Below are 20473 nucleotides of genomic sequence, written 5' to 3'. Positions count from 1 at the left end.
TCTTTGAATAAGCACCAAAAAGAGAAGTGCTGGAAATCTTCCTTATTCAACTGAGAGTTTTGAGCGAGTAAACAGTGTTGATCACATTCTTTATCACTTTCTAGCGTTGTCCACGCGGTTTTATGTTTGATCCTCTAGGCACGTTTTCTCTGCCCATATAGGTGTCCATTGTTCCGTGAATGAAATTAGTTTACACCAAATACTTTTGGTATCTTTCTCTCTGGCTTAGTTTTTGTTGAAATGCACTAGTTGTTATCCCACCTGAGTCGAAACAGCAAGTATTTCATTCTACCACTCTCAATACTGCGTTTAATAAAAAAAATTATACTCTCTATATAACTACGTCATCTATGCTGCCGTCTTTACGGAACGAAAATTAGGAGCCTTGATTTTCTTAACAGGGAGATCTTAATTTAAGTTTTCTTTCATGCGCGATAGTCAGCATCATGCTTTATTTAAAAAAAATATGTTTGTTGTAATAAAAATAAAACACTTATTCGACGCTTTTTGTTGGTTCCATGTTTATGAACTCTGCATTTGGTGCTTCATGTCATATGCACAACTGGCAATTTCCTGTCGCCAGAAGTGACCATCACTGCATTCCTGATTGTAGAACTGCGTGAACTTTAGCACATGGCACTTTATTGTAGTCCTCACCTGGACGAAGTGGCGAAGGTTCTGGTATGAGGTTCCTATAGGGTAGTGGGCCAAACCTAAAGTCGTCCTTGTCTGAAAGAATGAAACTGGGCTAGAAAATTTGTGACTTCAAGTGATGTCGCTAGCATTATGGTTAGTCGGCCACATTCTGGAGGGCATTAAACTGTCTTGCATTTAATATAGTAGTCAATGGGCACTGCGCACCACTGTATTTTACGCTCTAGATGCGCATTATATATCATATTGTACTTGCTCTTTGTTAGGCTGAAGAAGCCACAACAGTTTGCTGACTGTTTATTTTTGATACATTTAGGAAGGACTTTTCTTTCTTTAAGCCGCTTTAAAATCCTGGCCGTCTTCTGCTTGCCGTGTAATGCACTGATGAATTGAAATCATAAAATATACAGAAGGAGGCATGAAAACAGGAAAACATTTGAAGAGAAATTCAAAATACCACAAAAGACAAAGAGCAGACACACTGAACTGCGCATTGATGAAAAGTATAGACTGAATAAAGAATAGTGTCGCATGTCTTGTAGTCTTGCCGCCATTAGTGCGGCAGGAATATTGCACAACGTGACGGTGCGCACTGCTTTCTTGATTTACCAATATTTTACGGGAACATTATGGCACCAGGTGTCACTCTACCCGCAGCTGGTACCTCAGTGTGAAAAGGTGGAAGAGGAGGACTATAGAATGACCACTGGAGGTGTTAGCCCTGTAATGTATCCGGTTGACTACTACGAGGGGGGACAATAAAAAAATTCGTGCGGACACTTAGGCTCCGCCTTAAGGCTATGGCTAAATCTCTTCTTAGGGTCCTTTGACAGGCCTGGGGTACTCTCTGCATATCACTTCGCCCAGGCTGCCTATATGCCCATCTATGCGGAATTAGTAACTTTCTATTCTGCATTCAAAGATCCCGAGGAGTCCTCATACCACAACTGGCGCAAAGGTCGCGCGGTTAAGCGATGAGCCGCTTTCCGGTAGATGCAGGCGGCTGTTTCAAGCACAGCTAGCTATGGCACTTATGAGGCATAGGCTGCTCTTGCCGATCAACCTCTCCGGACCAATCATTAACTTTGTAATAAGGGAGTAATTAATCATTGGCATCCACCCGAGCGCAGCCATACGGCTGCAAAGGAAAGCTATACAGCTTTCTCAGAAACTTCGTAGTTAAAGAAAAATTCGTCCTGGTCCGGGGTTCGAACCCAGGACCACCGCTTCACCGGAGCAGTCGCTCTACCAATTGAGCTTGCCAGGACGGCAAGCTTATGGTAGGGCGAGAGTGAATTGATCAATAACTCGAAGTGGGAGCTGTGTTGGTCAAATGTTTAGGGGAATCTCCCAAGGTGGAGTAGAATTTGTAATAAGGGAGTAATTATTCATTACTCTGAGAAAGCTGTATAGCTTTCCTTTGTAGCCGTATGGCTGCGCTTGGATGGATGCCAATGAGTAATTACTCCCTTATTAAAAATTCTACTCCACCTTGGGGGATTCCCCTAAACATTTTACCAATCCTAAACTTTTGTGCCACAAGCCACGGTGGTCAGTTTCCTCACAGTACAGTGTGGAGGTTGTGATATCGCCCCAGGGACAGGGAACGCAGGTTACTTATGACCCAATGGATTTTCTCGCTCACAAAGATGCCGCCGCTGTCAATAACGGCGACGACGTCGGATTTTCTGTAGAATGATAGCCTTAAAATAATACCACTAAAAGATCACATGCGCATATTGCTTTCTTTATGAGGGGATGTGACCGTGTATCCCATAGGAATCTCAGAAGGGCTTTCAGTGCGCACAACACTCGATCTATGGAAGCCAGCAACAATCCACGGCACGGAAACGGGTTCATGCAGCAATGCCCGTGCCATGTTCTCCAGCTTGTACTCGTGCGCGATTTCGGCTATTTGTTTAACCTGATAATGAAGTAACTATAATTCAGGTTCAGCTGCATCTTATGTGTTATTCTAGTTATCTGAGCATTTCTACACGTCCTCCTCAAGCAGCGGTGTCCGTGTCGTGTTCTAGGGCAGAAAAAGATTATTCTTTTCTTATACGAGGTTTCACATTCGCTGAAGTGATTGTAAATATGTTTTCGTTTATTCTAATCCCGTGATGTGGTGCGCCTTTAGTTCTCGGTGAGATGGTAGAGAACATCGCTGGTATTTTTACCTCTAGGACTCATTTTGGAGGCTTTTCGATGTTACAGAGCGGCATTGTTTTGTTAAGCATCTACTCATGCGTAGGTTTGCTGGTTGGAACGAGTTTGTGGAAATGGTAAGCGCCTTACATTGTTCAGTTGCTCTGGACTCGACAACAGCGTGATGGCGAGGAGCAAAGAGCATGGCTGTCCTTGTAAGACCCCGCAGGCAAGCTCTGCGACCTCTCTGGGGGCACTGGGTAGGTGCAGGTACCCACTGTTTCCCAGTGGGTCGAGAAGAAGCTGCGAGGAAACAAATTAAGGCATTGGATTCAAAGCTATCCACAGAGCGCAAGCTTTATTATATAAAACAAAATTTACAAGGGTACCTGCATTTAAAGGCAAGCAGTTGATCAGAACAGCGGCCATCATCACACGCCACGAAACCAATAGTCAAAACGACACTATCAAGAGATCACGGAGCGGAAAACTGAAAAAAAGGAAACACTTGAAAATAAAACAAAGCAAATTGTTGAGGCAGTTCCTGAAAGTAAGAGGCCGGTAAAGGGTGCCAGAGCTGTGGCCGATGGCACTTGAAGGGGCCACTCCTCTGCTGATGAAGAAAGAATTCTTTTAGCTGGCAGACGTGGACATATACACACAGACAGTTTAGCGCCTGAGGACCGAGACATTGCTAAGGATGAAAAGAGCGTAGTAGCAGAATTATTACGGGAGAAACAGACGAGCATGCGTCGCAGGAACAAATAGGAGGGCCGAAGAACACTTCATAGAAAAAAGATTAAAAAGAACAGGATGTGTAACGAAGTAAAATAGCAATGATGATTAGAAATCACTACAAATTCAAGGCAGAAGGAATTGATACATTATCGTGAAATATCGAAACAAAATGTACGAGAAGGACGCTGCAGTATTAGCAGAGGACAATAACTTCAGGGTATGCGAAGACATGCAATCTTGCGCTGCGCACTCAAATGTGCTCTTTAAAAGTCTAGTCGTTTATAAATCATGTTTCATGCGTTAAGCATGAACTTGTCAGAGTGGAAGACCCGATAGCAGAGACCGAAGTAATGAAAATTAGCTTAAGTCTCAGTTGTCACAGCGAGTGTAGTCAACTGTTGCACAGCTAAGTTATTTGGCCGATGCGAACGGTGACGCACTTGGTGCAGCTGAGAGACGATTGAATGCTCGCTCGATGAGCGGGCCTTATATCCTCCTGCACCTCGCATCTGATGTTGCGGCTTTTCTCTGTAAGCATGCACACGTCCACGACTAAGTTGACGTTCGTAGCTGCGCCGTGACTCAGCATCACGTGCATATGCAGCGGCCCGAGATACCTACCTGCGCACAACAGTGCGATTACGCGGCGCAACCCCGCCGCTTATTTCAGACATCCAACTGCCCACAGAAGCGCCAGAACGCGGTCGACCAGCCAGAAGAACATTAACAGGAGCCGCCGATCGACACACCACTTAACATTCAGATTCCAGCGACGCAATCAGACGGCGAAGAACGAAATGCACGGGCTTCAGCAGCTGGACTTGAAGACACTAAAGCCTAGAGCAGACACGACACTCCAGTCCCAGAATTCAGTCTTGATGAACGTAAGTATAACAGGTTTTGGCTACAAAACCTATAACCTCTAACATTGTCCCACAGCAAGCGGTTGCGCCATGCTTTATTAGAAATTCGCGGCACCTGAAGCCGTCGGGCAACGCCGCCTTGGAGTTGATGAGTTACACTTTATCGATAAGACTGGGCGCAATGCATCAGGATATTTTGGGTATTTTTGATTGAAAAAATTTAAGGCGTCTTAATATTTTCGCTTGCAAAGTAGTCATTGCTTCTTGCACTATTTAAACATGTTTTCTCGTCAGCGCGTCTAAAGTTTTCAAAAAGGAAGACTGGCACTGGACATTGCCATTAGCAGGGCTCCTATTGAGAAAAGTGGTTGGTGATATTGAGAGAAACATCATTAATAATATTGGGAGGAGAGCATTTTTATAATAACCTCAATGCTCTCCAGTTCAGTTTTTATAAAACATGCGCATCCTCTATCAAAATCACTTTCACTGGTGCCACTGCAAGCCATCAAGGAGGCGCTGGAGGAGTCGTGCCTAGAGTTGAATAGAGGCATGGTACTAACAATATGCATGGTCTTCTCAATGTCAGCATTTGAAGACACCGACTACAACAAGCCGGCGAGAATATCATTTGGAAAAGTTAGGTTGTCAACAGATTTTCCGTGTTTCTCAGGGCCACTGCCTGGTATTCGAATATAAGGGCAAGAAACTTTGGATTCTCGTAAAAAAATACATAGTCGATAAAAATATCTACACTCAGTTTAAGCAACCCAAATGACAAATACTGACGGGGTGAACGTTCTGTGTGGTTTATGAGACACCAGTTCACCGCAGACGGAAGAGGGTTAACACACAGAGATATAATTACCTAATGGCGTCATTTCTGGCAGAGACCGCCTGGGATGTTGATTGATTTTCAGTGTTCAAGAAAATAATTTTGAAAAACTATTTGGTAGCCAGAAACAGTCACTTCACATACACAGGAGCGAGCTGCTTCAGTTGCCTAAATTCTTACACCTAAAGATATGGAGGGGGATTGGAGTCATTTCGGGCAAAATGTGTATATCTAATGCATAGTCCTGAAGTTGCTGCAGGTTGGTTGAGACTGCAATGTACCAATGTATAGGAGTACATAGAGACATTTTTCGCAAAGCCATGACGCAGTTGGTTAACACGTATTTTCTGTATGGTTACTGCTAAGTCTTAGTCGCTGGGAACAGATTTGAGAAGAAAAGTGGGAACTCAAGGCAAATTTACTGCCTTAGGCTGCACTGGAGCTAACTAAAAGCGCATGAACATAGTGCGCGTTTACGCACTTTTCCAGAGCAGTGTTTCTGTGCGTGGCGCTTATGACAGTGTAATTACGAGCAATTCAGCAACTTATGGGGTCCGGCGCGGACATCACGGCGTGCACCGGTGCATGAAGTCACAAGAACCGTTTAACTCGGCGACCACTTTAAGTCGGTCGGCCGATCGCTGCCCACATTTAGGCAGTGGAAAGAAGAGCGTGCCTCGGGCACTGAAACTTCGAAAATAACATAAGAATTTTCAGCATTATTTACTGGAGCACAAAACAGCAACAGGTCGGTCGACCATACCATATCATCTTTCAGTTACACGTTCAAAGCTTTCCTGCTGCATTTTCATAAGATTTTCAAGCCCGCCTATGCCGTAATCATGGCAATGTCGGCGTGTAATAAACGGTACTCACAAATAATGGAGCGGAGATACCGATCAGCTGTGGAAAAGGAAACTTCGCATGAGTGATGTTCGCTACTGGACCATAGCCGAGCAAGATATCGATCTGCAAAAGAAAGACCGTTCCGTATGATGTTAGTTCACTGAAAGTGCTTCTATGTCCGTCAGTCGGACGACGGTCCTTTTTATAAGGCGCATAAAAGAAATGTAAAATGGTTGTGATGCTCTGAATATTTCTTCCTAAAAAATTACAGGCATATGGAAAAGCCCGTCAGAAGAGATTCTTTGTTTCACATACTCTTCGACTCTGAAATGTAGTCAAAGTGCTTTTAGAAGTACTCACGTCACGTCACAATTTTTTGTACTAAAAGTAATTTTAGGCGCTGTCATTAACGACAGAATTTTTAACTCGGAAAAGATGGCTCATTAAACATGCCATAACCTTCCCAAAGAAGAAGCGCCCACTTTATTTGTTCTTGTTAGATGTACCACTCAGATGTGTTATGAGGATAGACTGTTTGAGAATTTTGCCATTAATGTATTGCACAAATGGCTTTTTATGGCATATAATTTAAGAATTCGGGCTATAATATTCACCGCAATGCACAACGCTCAGTTTCGAAGCGTTCCGCGAACAAATAAATTGATACAATTAACCTCTGAAAGAATTTCTCTCGTTTTCAAGTGCTGCCCAGAGATAGTAGTTATTAATGAGTACTAAGTATATTTAAAAATTATGTGCCTTGAAGTAAGCTAAGCAAAATTAACGTGCTTGAAATAAATAAAAAGTATGAAAATGCAGTTGATAGTGACACTTCTCAACACTATGCAACTACATTTCAGGAAAGCATCATAGTCATCGTAATTTTGTCTGGGTTATATTTGCTGTCATATTCTTATAAGAAGCAGATCTCACGTAGGGAGCTACTAGTCACGACCGTTGTAGAGATTTCTTGAAAGGCACTAAAGGCAGTCGTGGTGGGTCAGAGTTTGGGGCATTTTGGCATTGCCCGCGAGGATGTTAATAGCGTACCAACTGCTGGAGAAGCTTTCTATGTAGGCGAAATGGAAAAGGGGTGGAGTGCCGAGGTTCCGCGAGGCGTTAAAGGGCAACTGCGGAGGATATGACCTTCCTCGCTCAAGCTAAGGTGCGCTTAATGTGTTTTCAAAGTAATAACCAAACAGTGTCTCAGCTGCAGAAAACGAAACTGGGTTCCGACCAAAATATGAAATCATGAGCAGCCACCAACTCCGTCACCGTCGCGAACACTATCTACAAAGCTCCAGTCATCGTGTTTAGTGGCTAAAGTAGTGATTGGAAGCAATAGCTGGCTTGAATACACGTATCAAATTACTAAGCAGAAAATCGAAATTTTATCATTAAGGAAAAACAACATCGGGTAGTTTGTTAGTGACGTCACAATGGCAGGGCTGCCCGCAGAAAACGCAGTGTTGGTTCGTGAAAACGAAAACTTTAATTCATAGAAGCTGAATCAAAACAGCGGCCTACTTTGAAATTTTTCACAAAATCTAAGATGCCGAGGACTGGCTGCGTGAAATTCGAAAACAAAAAAAAACGTTAATTGGCCATGCATCGAGCCCTGTGTGGCTGAACAAACTCTGCGGCCGTGCTATACGACGGGATCATAGCTTCCCTTAGCTCAGGCACACAAGATGCAGCGATTCATCGGAAGGCCTTCAGAGAACAGTCAGGAAAACAATAAAACTGCAGAATTCCAAGCATTGCACACCTGTTAAAAATGCTAGATGTCACTGGAATAAAAGTAAAATTGCAACATTAATAAGAGTCTCAAGATATCAACCTCCGCTGGTGTAGACAAAACTAACACGAAAACTCTAAACTGTTATACAGTAAAGCACTATTCTCTTGCAGATTTTTCGTTTGTCACCGTTATCCGGAGAAATTACCGAGGACTGGATAATTGGCAAAATCATCCCCAACTTCAGATCTGGTGACAAAACAAACGCATGCAATTACCGCCCCACATCACTGACATCTGTCCCATGCAAAATCCTCGAACGCATCATCGTATCAAGCGGGGTGCAGCATCTCGATAGTAACAAGTTCTTTTTACTAACCAGCATGGGTTCAGGATAGACTTCTCATGTGAGACTCAACTATAGGAATTTCCTGATGAACAGCTATATAATATGGACAGGAACTTTCAAAAGGACTGCGCATTCTCAGACTTCTCGAAAGCATTTGCCCGCGTCGCGCATTTAGGCATGATAGCTAAAATCGCCTTCCTTAACCTAGGCTCATTAACGACCTCTTGGATAAGAAATTTCTTGTCATTTCGCAAGCAGTTTATAGTTGTTAACGGTCACTAATCTTCATTTAGCGACGTGCTCTTTGGCGTACCTCAAGGTAATGTGCTGGGCGCATTACTCTTCCCGCCGTCCTTCCTGCCATCAAGCATTAATTTCACTATTCGCTCGTTCGTGGATGACTGCATCATTCACCGCTAAATACGCTCATCTGCCGATCACCTTGAAGTTCAAAGAGACCTCGATCGCGTAGCCACTTGGTGCACATCACGGCAAACGTTACTTAACAGCTAAAAGTGGAAGTTATGATATTCAGCCGCAAAAAAATCTCTTCGTTCCGTTAGTTATTGAATAATACTTGAGTGTCCCACGCGTGTTCATACAAATACCTCGGCGTGCATTTGTCGAGTAAGCTCTGTTGGTCCTCGCATGTACGGAAAGTAACAGCTAAATCATCACGCATATTAGGGCACCTAAAACGTAATCTTCATGAAACTCCTGCCACTTCCCGGCCATTTTGTTGTTATACCCGAAGGCATTTTTGCCGAAAAGGCTTCACAGGCTTCACAGGCTTCACAGGCATCACAGGTAAGTGCTTTAAAGGTGTCGATGTAAATTCCCAGAATGTTTAGGAAAAGGCCGTTTCGTTACTGAACCAATGTAATCTTGTACCTCTGGCGGCGGATGTTCGAAAAGCACAAGGCGATAAGTTGGATCTGTTTTTTTTCCGCGAAGACTCATAAAGTTAACATTCCTTTCAGAGCTATCATTTCGGAAACAGGCACTTGGCAGCACTGTGTATCTTGCTATCTACAACAGCATCTTTCGTACCTAGTTGTGGATGATCCTTTCTTGGTTAGTAATACAGACAAAGTAACCCTTTTAATAAAGCATAATAACCCAGGTTGTTGTACAGGCTACAGTATTGACATTGAATATCTTTTTTAGTCACCTCCTCACATTGGGATTATGAAAGCAGCGAAAAAGTGCATCATAGATGACAATGATGAAGTAGGCTTTATGGGTCAGTGTGGGGTATCTCTTGACACCTTTCTTGAACTGCTGTTGATTTATTTAAAGTCAACTCATGTAGGCTGGCAAGGCGGCGTCTACGTGCAAAAAAGGCATCTGTATTGGGTCTAGGGTAGCGCTTGTGTTGAGCAATATTTTCTTAGGTGCGATTGATAAACAAATTAGTAAACACATTGATGGAATGGTGGTGAAGATTTTCAGATATCTGGATGATATTTTGGTACTGATTAAAATAGACAACTTCAACAGGAGGATGATAGACATTTTGAAGTTATTTCGGGAGTGCGCAGATGATCTGTCGTTTACATCTGAAGTGCCCTTGAAGGATTCTCTCCAGTTTTTGAGTATTAAGTTGTTATTCAAGAAAGACTATATTTGTTGGCTTTACTCCCCAAGGTCCCAGAAACAGGTATTGCAGTGTTCTTCCGGGCAATAAAAAAACTTAAAAATGGAATAGCTGTGTCTGCCCTCCGCTCGAGCTTACAGAATTCGTGTTTTCACTGTATCGAAGAGAGTGTATTGTTACAGGTCAGCAGGCTGAAAACCGCAGGGTACCCTGATTCGGTTATTTCGGCAAGGTGTGAAAAGTTGGTGCGGCTGATGAGGACCGATTTCATCAAATCAAAGGGGGACAAGGCATGTAAAAAATCGGCGGTCATTCCGTACATACACAAAGTAGCCCATAATCTGACAAATATAGCCGGTAGGTGTGTAGTTGATGTTGTTTTTTCGGCACCATGTAATTTGAGCGGGCTTTGCCGGGCCATCAGGAACAGCAGTGAAAAGGTATTAGGAGTTAGTTCGTTCAAATGCTTTCTTACTCACAGGTCACCGTTGGTGGAATGCGCACGCTCTGTAGTCTATGAACTTTCACTCTCGTGCAAAAAAGTCTACATTGGTCAAACAGGTCGTTGTATTAACGTTCGCCTGAGGGAACACTTTAACTCACTTTCAGACACCAGATATTCACATCTTAAAGATCACTGCCGCGACTGTGGGAAAGAAAACGATAAGAAGAAACAGAAGAAGTGCCGCCGTTTGGTCACAAAAACAAATTTTGTTTCGCCACCGGGATAAAATGACCAGGTAATTGTGGAAGCTTATTTCATAAGAAAGAAGGAGTCACAGTGTGTCAGCCAGCCTTCATTGGCATTAGTTGATGAAGAAGTATCATTTTTAGATAATTTGTCACTTGTTTCATATGGGTTCTCAGGGGTGCCTTTGTTTGGAGTTCATCACGTGGCATATGTTGCGATTGTTGATCTTCATTTTGCTAGACCAATGCTCTTCGCTCTGTTCGTTCACGGGATTTTGATGTATACATGTTTTCTCTTTTCAATAAAAAAATTGAGTTTCCAGTCAGCGCTCGTGTGTGTCTTCTTGCTGCGTCCTTCGTCTTGTTTGCGCTGTGCCCTCCCACGATGTCTCCTGCCAAACAATTGTTCGTCCGCAACTCAAATGCGCATCTCCCATCTGGTCACCTCATCAGGCTTACTTCATTTTCTTCAGTTTGTTCAGAATCGTGAGACGCGTTTCATTTCCAGAAACTACAACCGTCACTCCAGCATAACAAACATCAAATCATTGATCTCTTTCTCTAGACTGCAATCACGGAGATTAATCGCCCTAATCTGCCTACATCACAGAAAAGTCTACAGTGCCTACCCTTGAACGATGCCTCTTGTAGAACCAAACCACACCTCATGTCGTTTAAACAACCATCTAAGCTTCCAACGCATTTCTGGCAGAACCGTCGCATTTAATTCAACTGCCCTCACACAGGATATCATTCCCTGGAATGGCCTTCCAGATCACATTGTGAATATTCGCGACCCAGCTCGTTTTAAGGCCGAAATAACAGCCATTTGTTCAGGTTACTGACGTGTCATTAAACGTTGTATAATGGTGTTCCTACTTTTCAGTGACCGGTACTACAGTCAATCAGTTTTCTATAAACGTGTTGCTCATGCTGCTGTCATTAATCTTATCTATGTAATCACCTCTCATGCAATACTCCGTTCTTGGAGCCTGTGAGGAGATTTCAGTAAATAAATAAATTTAAATGAATAGAAAATGGGACATTTAAAATGAATGAAGAGTAAAATATGTAGCTTAAAATAACACTTCCAGAGTCATTGTGCAAACGAATGGACACAATGGCGTTTTATGTAGTCCGAAGAACGCGAACAAACCGTTAAATAGGCAGCCCTGGCTGAAATAATGATCAGGACAATAACGTCACTGTTTTCTTACGGAGTGTCACATTCTTCCTATGATGCACGTACCTTTTCGTTGTACTCGGGCCTCGTGGAGAGGAGTATAAGGCTAGCAGTGAATCCCTGCGAGTAGGCCAGCAGAGGCAGCTTGGCCACACCGGTGGTGTTGAGGACGAGGTCGATGAACGCAGCTACATCGAAGCGGCCGATCTCGTCAAAACTGCACCAAACGATCAAAACAAATGAAATGACCGATGAAGATGTTATTAGCGCATTCAAATTACTGACACCCGGGAAAGGGCCTACCTTATCACGTGTGAGTGAAAGCGTCTCTGGCCGTCTCAATTTCCGCGGCTCACAAAGACTGACGGAACACCAAACCATTTGTCTGAGATGACTGGGCCCGAAACACAACATTAAACGGCGATGCTGTATAAGCTAATCACACCCAGTCTCTGCCTCACATCGTAAGAATAAGGTTTAAAATTTCAACGCTAATATTTTTCTTACACCACTGCTGCTCCCCGCAGTGCAAACCTGCTGCAGTGATTTTCCCTGTAATGCAACAAGTATGCGAGAGAGTTACACAACAAGAACTGCTTGACAATAAAAGTGCAGCGATTGTGTATTTGGGAACGCAACTACTCTGCGCCTTTCAGTCAGTCCTTTTATCGATGTGGCTTCGATTACTTTCGGGCATTTTACTCCTTAGTGACAATTTTTTTGCTGGTAATAAAAATTGCAAAGAAAAGAAATCTTCGTATGCTGCCGGGCAAACTGATGATATAGATGCGGAATGTTTTATGTCCATGACAATCCAACGCGCCATTAAGATTAGCGGTTTCCACTAGTGAGCGGTACTGTTTTTCTCCACAAAAAAAAGCGCAAAAAATGATGGAAACTTTTTTCGCTGCTGCACCCACGGTGGCCGATAAAGCAGAAGGTATTAACACCTGTTATTTCAGTACCCGGTACGGAGTGCCACTGTGGCTGTTTCACTCATTAGTTCCTTCTAGAGAGATGACGACGCTTGCCCAAATAGCTCCTTAAACTAGGTCACTAGATGAAAAACTGTAGCGCTCGAGACGAGGACACAACGAAGACGACAACACATGCGACAACACAGCATTAGCGCATGTGTTGTCGTCTTCGTTGTGTCCTCGTCTCGAGCGCTACAGTTTTTTATCATGAGCAACGAACTCGCCCAAACATCCACCCTTAGGTCACTAGGCTGTTGTCACCTCCGTTCGCGTTCCTCTCATAAACTATAAGCTGCACGGGGTCTGTCGATGGCATCCTGTAGGGATTTTGTCTAGGTAATAGTTGTCGCAGGGTTACAACCCGCCAGCTAATGATGACGTCTGATGCCACATGATCTGACACTTTCCTTACACTGCCGCACATTGCACGGACAACACACCAATAGCTTGCCCCTCTATAAGAGGCAGGAAATTAAGAGGCGCTAGCATGAAAGATAATTTAATATCACGAGGCATTTTTGGGGACAGGAACTGAGGGGTGGAGTTCCGGCAGTCCTTATTGTTGTCGTTCGTGCTCGTTACGCATATATAATAAAGCCGATCTATGAGCGCAATGATTACAACTTTCTACGACAGATTAGTTGCATTTTGTTGTTTGTAAATGTGAAACACAAAAGTCCTTCGCTGTAATACTCCTCTGAGAGCCCCCGTGTTAAAAGCCAAAAAGTAGAACAAGGACAAAATATTCATAAGCAGTTGCTCCGTAAAATACCACAGGAGTGTCAAAGTTAATATATTATGGGAAATTAATTTCGAGAGACGCGTCAATACTTCCACTATGCCTCACACGAAAGCAGCCCAGCTTATCAAGAAATTGGTTTGTATTCTACTTGAGCGAAAGAACATTGATCCTTGGTTACCCTGAATAACATGCTCTACTCCTGGTTAAGCTGATCAGCATATTATACCGCATTAATAATTGGGTCGTTACAAGGATGTTAGGCCTAAGCAGTTACTTTAACAAGAATCGAGTGCTACCCACATTCTCAGTAAAAGCCGCCGCGGGTGCTCAGTGGTTATGGCGCTCGGCTGCTGACCCAAAAGACGCGGGTTCGATCCCGGCCGCGCCGGCTAGAATTTCTTTGGAGGAGATATTCTAGAGGCCCGTGTACTGTGCGATGTCAGTGCACGTTAAAGAACCCCAGGTGGCCGAAATTTCCGGAGCCCTCCACTACGGCGTTTCTCATAGCCTTAGTCGCTTTGGGTCGTTAAACCCCATAAACCATACCAACCATTCTGAGTAAAATTATCTGGATAGCGATTCGCGCCGCATTAGCGAGCATAAGCATTGTACGTAAAACACTTGCCTCCATTGCCAATACCGGTCGTCATTCTGTTTCAGTTTGAGGTGGCTGGAACGGAATCCAATATCCCTCGTGTTCATCGCCCATACGTCGTAGCCAGCGTCGGCCAGAAGGAAGCCTGTGACAAGAGGAGCGGAACACAGTAACGTTTTTCAGTTACGTGGCAATTTTACCCTCGTTTTGACGCGAAGTAGAAGAGAGCTCCCTGCTTCTCATCCTGTTGCAAGGGGAAGAACTGACAATGACCCCTGGAAGCTCTAAATGTGAGAAACTGAGTCCTGTCGGTGAGATAAATTGGCAGCCCTGTGAGCAGAACACATTAACGTTTTTCAATTACGTGGCAATTTTGCCCTCGTTTGGACGCAAAGTAGAAGAGAGTTCCCTGTTTCTCAGCCTCTTCCAAGGGGTAGAATTGGCAATGACCGCTGGCAACGTTTAAGATCAGAAAGTGAGTGTTGTCGCCAAGACAAATTTGCGGCCCTGTTGCTTGTCACAAAACTGGTCGCATTTTTGAAAAAAAAAAAAGAAACCAAACCACATTTCTCAAAAAACCGGTGCCGCGCGGAGAGGTGTGGCCAAAGGAAACACCGGAGAGCGCCTAGCCTTGTTTGGGTTGCGGCCGTCTTCACTATCGCTTGCCGGCGCGAAACTAAGGAACTGCGTCAGCCCATGACGTCAAACTTCCGTGAACGTCGCAGTCGTTTCTACTCGTTGCTGACGGAGAGGGCGCAGTCTTGAGTGTTCTAAGCGATGCCCTCTTCCTCTTCGCTCGAGTGTAGGTGTCGGCGCCGCACCGAAAGATCTCGAAGAATTTCGAAACCAGTTTCAGCGCCTGACCAATGGGGACGCGCGCCCAGCGCGAGAACGAGAAGGAGGTTGCTAAGCCAGTACTGTGTGTATGCGCGCGCCTGCCTTGGCGCGAAAAACAACCACACGTGGAGCGTGCCGATATATGAAGCGCGTTGACCGCTGCGTGCCAGCCCGAGCCGCCGTTTAAAGTTAAGAGAAGCGCGCCCGCTCAACTCCCGGGGCAACAGCACTCGCCCAGCCGTGGTCCAACGGGGCAGCGCGCGCCAGTCTGCGCGACGACATTGTCGTGAACCCTTAACGTTGGACTGTCGCAGTGCCCCGTGAACAAAGTGTCTTTTGTTTGTTTGCCGCTCTCTTGTGTTAGTGCGGTTTAGGTACAATATTTCTTTTTTGTTGTAATCTTTGTCGAGTATAACTTTGCACGAGTTGCATTGTTTTGTTAATCATTTTGTATGTGCTCGTACGAGTGTTTGTGAAATCTGCTGTATCGTGGCATTGCTCTATAAAGTTTGTTTTGTTTGTGAACATTTGGCGTCACCCATTCTCTTGCTTGCGGCCAGCGAAAGCTGGGCGCCAAACGGCAAACCCCCTTGTAACTTGGTAGCTGGTCTCTGCAGAGCTTGCCACGCTGAGTCGAGGGGCATCTCGTTTGTGTACAAAAACGCAACCTCCCCCCCCCCCCCCCCCCCCCCTACCTTCACGCTCTAAGGGTGTCTGGGAACGCACGCTAAAGTACGTGTAGTGGTGACATTGTTCCAAGACTTAGTTAAGCATGTTGCTGCTGAATCGGTTCTGCATGCCGCATTTACTCGAGTAATAAAGGCACCCACCAATTTGCCGATTGAAAAGAGCAGTTTTGTGCTCGTGCGCTCAGAGCGCAGATGGCGCCAGTGCTTCCACGTGTATGTGCGCGTACGTTCATACGAACAGGCGTCTACTCGCGGCATTAAGTGATTCGGCATCACGTTGTTGCGCACGTGATTGCTTCGAGTCTAGCGGTTCGGGACTGCGTCGCTCTCCCGGCTAGTTGAATTCCTTCCCACCATTGCCAAAAGGGGTAGCAGCAGTTATACATTTCTTAAACCGGACATGTAATGATTACTGCGTTTGGTTATTAATATATGTGAGGAATGGCTCTACTAGTGCAGCGTTTAGAAGAAATAAAGCAAGCGAGTCATTACAAGAGGACAATTCAATTCTGTTTCAATGTAGAACTGTTTTTATCTAGTTCGCAGCTAACATCTTATACTCGTTTAGAAACTAGACAAATACGCACGCCGACGAGAGAGGAGGCCCGCATTCGGCAGCACGTGCTCCAGCTGTGCTGCCGCAACCAGATACCGCAACGTGGGTGCCTGGCACGCCCTCACATCGACGAGCGGTGAGTGGGGCAGCGAAACGACGAGGCGCGATCTCCGGTTACCATTATCACCAGACACTCGGAAGGAGGGGGCCAGTTGCGTTGGATTAAGTTCGAACTCTGTCATAGATGGGATGCATTTTTGCGCACTTTGTGCCTTCTGGTTTACTGCGTGTTGGCAGCCAAATTAATTTGAAGACGGAGCCAAATTACTTGACATATTCATTTCGTTTGCTAAAATTACCCGGCGTAATAATTCTACAAAATTCAACAAGCGTCACGAAAACATAATTAAAATAAAAACGATGCAGCGAAGATGCTATACATAATTCACTTTACAAGGATGACCTGCTTGCTATTAACCGCCTCCTGGGGAAAGCCGATAAGATACCGAGCATTATTTCAAGACAAGAAACAGGAGACAAATGGCATGATAAATGATCGGATCTTCGTGAAGGTGAAACTTTGATCTTAATGAAGAGAATTGGATCAAACAATCTGGAGAACTTCTCGTGGGAACAAAGACATGGGCCAAAGACCACAACTTGAACTTCCTACGGCCCCAAAATCCTAACATTTACTCCAGGCGTACAGCGGAAGATAGTGCTTCGCGTATTAAATTACTGAATGAACTAAATAAGGCGCGTTCTAGCCGAGGCTATGCATAACTTTCTAGTAATGGTTTCCTAACTTACCTACTATGGCTGATCATAGTTACACCCCGCCGAATGAAGCTGCAGCAATGAGACTCATTGGTACCGATTTAAATCGTCTTTCGCAGTATTTAATGCAAATGTGCAGTCTTTCAGAAATATAAGCTCTTTATAAGCGGCACTTATTAGGGAATTGATTAGCCGATTTGACAGGGTGCGTCATCAGGCGAACTGCGAGGAGCTCGGAGAGGTCTCGCAAAGCCCCAGATGGCGCAGCCTGTCAAAGCTGCTGCTTTGCTCGCCCAGACAGAAATTCTCCCCGGCGACTTTAGCTTTTCGCCGAGTGCAGAAAATTCAGGCAAGTGCCAATGTTTAAATTCTTATCGAAAAACGCAGACCATCATAAGGTATTCTGCGGTTTGCGCTTGAGCCGAAATAGACCAGTGGTTTGCACAGGATAATTTTCTGCGCCCCAGAGAGGCAAATACCGAACTTCCTATATATATATATATATATATATATATATTGACCTGTACCGCTTGACACCCCGGTACATCGCTTCAGCCGGAGGATCCAGGGACTGCCATCGGAGGTTGCACCATTAGAGAGCGGCGCCACAGCCGCTCCTCCTGCTCTGCAAACCGCCGCTGCCACGCCATCCCACTATACCTTGCAGACTCCGCGGATTCCAAAGACGTTCCGTGGGGAACTTTTCGAGGATGTGGAGGACTGGCTCCTTCACTTTGAACGCGTAGCAGCGTTTGACCAATGAGACCAATGCCCAGAGGATGGCCAACTTGCCCCAGACGCCCAACTTTTTACCCAACGTGCTGAAGAAGCCCGTCAGCTGGCCCACGTGCACACGGGCAACCGCAGAGCGCGGATGCGCGCTGTTACAACCTTCGCCACCGACAGGATGACTACAACCCCGGTGACCAAGTCTGAGTGTGGACTCCCGTTCTTCGCCAAGGCTTGTGTGAGAAACTGCTCTGCCCTATTCTGGCCCTTACAGAGTGGTACGGTGTGTGAGTGAGGTCAACTATGAAGTGGTTCCGGACAGTGCTGCGCAACCGCGACGTCGACAGCCCGACTCTGCCATTGTGCACGTTGTGCGACTTAAGCAATACTATACACGGTGACGGAAACGTGTTGATGTTTTCGCTCGCTTATGTTAGTACACTTTGCTTGTTTATTTTCTGTTTCACCCTCACGTCGACAGCGATAGCGCTTTTTTTTTCTTCATAAGGGGGGAATAATGCAACCTAGTCTTGCCAGGTGGCGCATAGCAGACGACGACGAAGTAGGGCTAGCGCCGTGAGGGGATCGGTCGCCTTTGCTCCCCAGCTTGCCTGGTCTTGTCTCTCTTCGTGCCTGGTATTAATGCCCCCTTCGTGAACAAGTACGCTAATATGTATATGTACATATATATATATATATATATATGCATATATATATATATAAATGTAAAATTGAGAAGCGCTTCTTTTAAGTAAACATTTATTGGGAGTCGATGCTTCGGACAGAGCCTGTCCTTTTCAAGACTGAAGTTACATGGTTCTTGCTTCTCTCGGGGAGTTTTTCGGGGAAAAAGCACAGCACGGCATAACGCACAAACCGCAGAACGGCAATCACTGAGGCAGCGGTTCCAGCAGCACCAACAGGAAGCACGCGCACGCCGAGATCAGTCCCGGCATTACAACACACACACACACGCGCACACACGCGCGCACGCACACACGCACGCGCGCACGCGCACACGCACGCACACGCACACACGCACACGCACACGCGCACACGCACGCGCACGCGCACACGCACACGCACGCACACGCACACACACACACACACACGCACGCACGCACGCACACGCACGCGCACGCGCACGCACACGCACACGCACACGCACACGCACACGCACACGCACACGCACGCACGCACGCACGCACACACACACACACACACACACACACACACACACACACACACACAACCTGTGGAGGCCAGACTGCTTGCCGAGGAAACGACGAAGATCCTCCAGCTACCACGCCGTATGACGACGTCGCGCCCACTACACCGACGCCGCATACTATGAGAACCTCGACCACGACGAAAACACACCCAACCCTCGATTATCATAACCGATGAAGCCGTGACCCGATGTCGCGGACGACTTGCACCGCCAGAGCCAGGACATGAGATTTGAAAGTGGTTATCTACGGCAGGAAAGTCACCTCTGCAGTTGACACAGGAGCCGATTATATGGTGATGAATGGACCATTCGCGGCGCAGCTGAGGAAAGTAACGACCGCTTGGGACGGCCCGCAAATTCGTACCGCTGGCGGCCACCTCATTACATCATCACGACGATGCACGTCGAACAAAATGCCGGCCGCTGTCGGCCATGCTCTTTTTAAAGCTACTAGTTAACTTTCAAGATAAAGCTTGGAAAGTTACTAGAACATTCTGGCACAAAGTAGAATCACTCCGCCTGGAACGGATCAATCGAGATAAATCTAGGTGCGTCTTGGATCCCAAAAAAATAAAGCGGTGTGCCAGCAGCTTTGAAGAATGAACAAAAAATCCGACAAACATTCGCGGCAATAGTATAAGGCACGATCATGCAAGCCAGCTAATAATTTAAGACTAGCCTGTTCTTGTCGGAGCGGTTTTGTTGGTGACAAGGTGGCAAAAAGGTTTATTATGCCAAAATAAAGTTAAGTTAAATAATGTGCACATATCTAGTTTCGAGTACTTTATGATGCAGATGTGCTGTACAGTCACTATATTGATTTGCGGGTAAAAGGTTTTGAGTGATGCACACTGCCTCCTATCAATGGTGGCATGTGAAATTTGAGCTGGATAGTGTAAACTGTTTTCGTGAGAAAAGTGGCCTATACGCGCACCTTCGCCTGTGAATGCTTGTGAAAAACTGGGTCGTATGTGTCCCACTTAGCTGAAAGAAAGTCGCTTCAGAAAAAAAGGGCTTTTGTCATCTGATGCTAACCTAGTGTAGGCCTATAAATGAGAAAACAAACCGAAACCTACTTTCATAACAAATCAGTCAAGAATTGTTCATGTTATATCCACTCGCAGTCGGCATTCGAACAACAGACATGGGCACGACTGAAGCAGGCTACTTTCGTTTCTGAAAACCTGAGAAGACAACTGCACAAAGAGGCTCCCAAACACTTTGCGCTTCAACCGTGAATTAATGAGCGCCATGCTTGCTAGTCAAACATTTGTTTTTTTCGGTCAAGGGTTTTTTGAGAAATGTTCAGATTGGGTGAGGCGGCACTTCCTGTATATTTCACCATTTGCTTACCTGGGGCCTGGGACGGGAAGTTGATGAACCATGTCCCAGACTCGGCAAGTATTCCGGTCACCAAAAGAATGGGTCTTCCACGTGTGGCACCTTGTGTCGACGTGGTTCCGTTGTCCTTCGTTTTCGCGCCCACCCTGTCCACTTCAAGGACGTAGCCGTCATTCGTAGTGGCCGTGAGTGTCTCGCAGGAGTAGTCGAAGTCTCGGACCAACTCGCACTGCGAGAATGAAAGCGGGCGTGTGACTTGAAACACTGCACTCTATCGGATTTCTTATGCTGAACATGAAAGATTATACCTCCAGTAACTGTTCAAATTAGATTTCGGTATATAGGAATGACTTTTGAG

General features: G+C 45.5%; 1 protein-coding gene across 2 annotated transcripts in view; it reads right to left on the bottom strand.

Annotated features, from left to right (window-relative positions):
* The window catches only part of LOC149328423 (lipase lipl-1-like), a 60046-nt gene that overhangs the window by 9770 nt on the left and 29803 nt on the right, over positions 1 to 20473 (bottom strand). For both annotated transcript variants that reach the window (XR_016285802.1, XM_089561972.1), the window contains exons 2-7: positions 20128 to 20344; positions 13986 to 14100; positions 11708 to 11858; positions 6115 to 6207; positions 2953 to 3105; positions 658 to 729 (exon numbers count right to left, since the gene is read on the bottom strand). Coding sequence is in view for 1 of the 2 variants with exons in the window: in XM_089561972.1 (XP_089418098.1) it covers positions 658 to 729; positions 2953 to 3105; positions 6115 to 6207; positions 11708 to 11858; positions 13986 to 14100; positions 20128 to 20344 (801 nt within the window). In the remaining variant the exon portion in view is untranslated. The remainder of the gene's footprint in view (positions 1 to 657; positions 730 to 2952; positions 3106 to 6114; positions 6208 to 11707; positions 11859 to 13985; positions 14101 to 20127; positions 20345 to 20473) is intronic.

The sequence above is a fragment of the Amblyomma mixtum genome, chromosome 9 (assembly GCF_055824585.1).
Source record: "Amblyomma mixtum isolate Tamu chromosome 9, ASM5582458v1, whole genome shotgun sequence".
Taxonomy (NCBI): Eukaryota; Metazoa; Arthropoda; class Arachnida; order Ixodida; family Ixodidae; genus Amblyomma; species Amblyomma mixtum.
The sequence above is the reverse complement of the archived record's forward strand: the minus strand, read 5'-3'. Positions and strand labels throughout refer to the sequence as shown.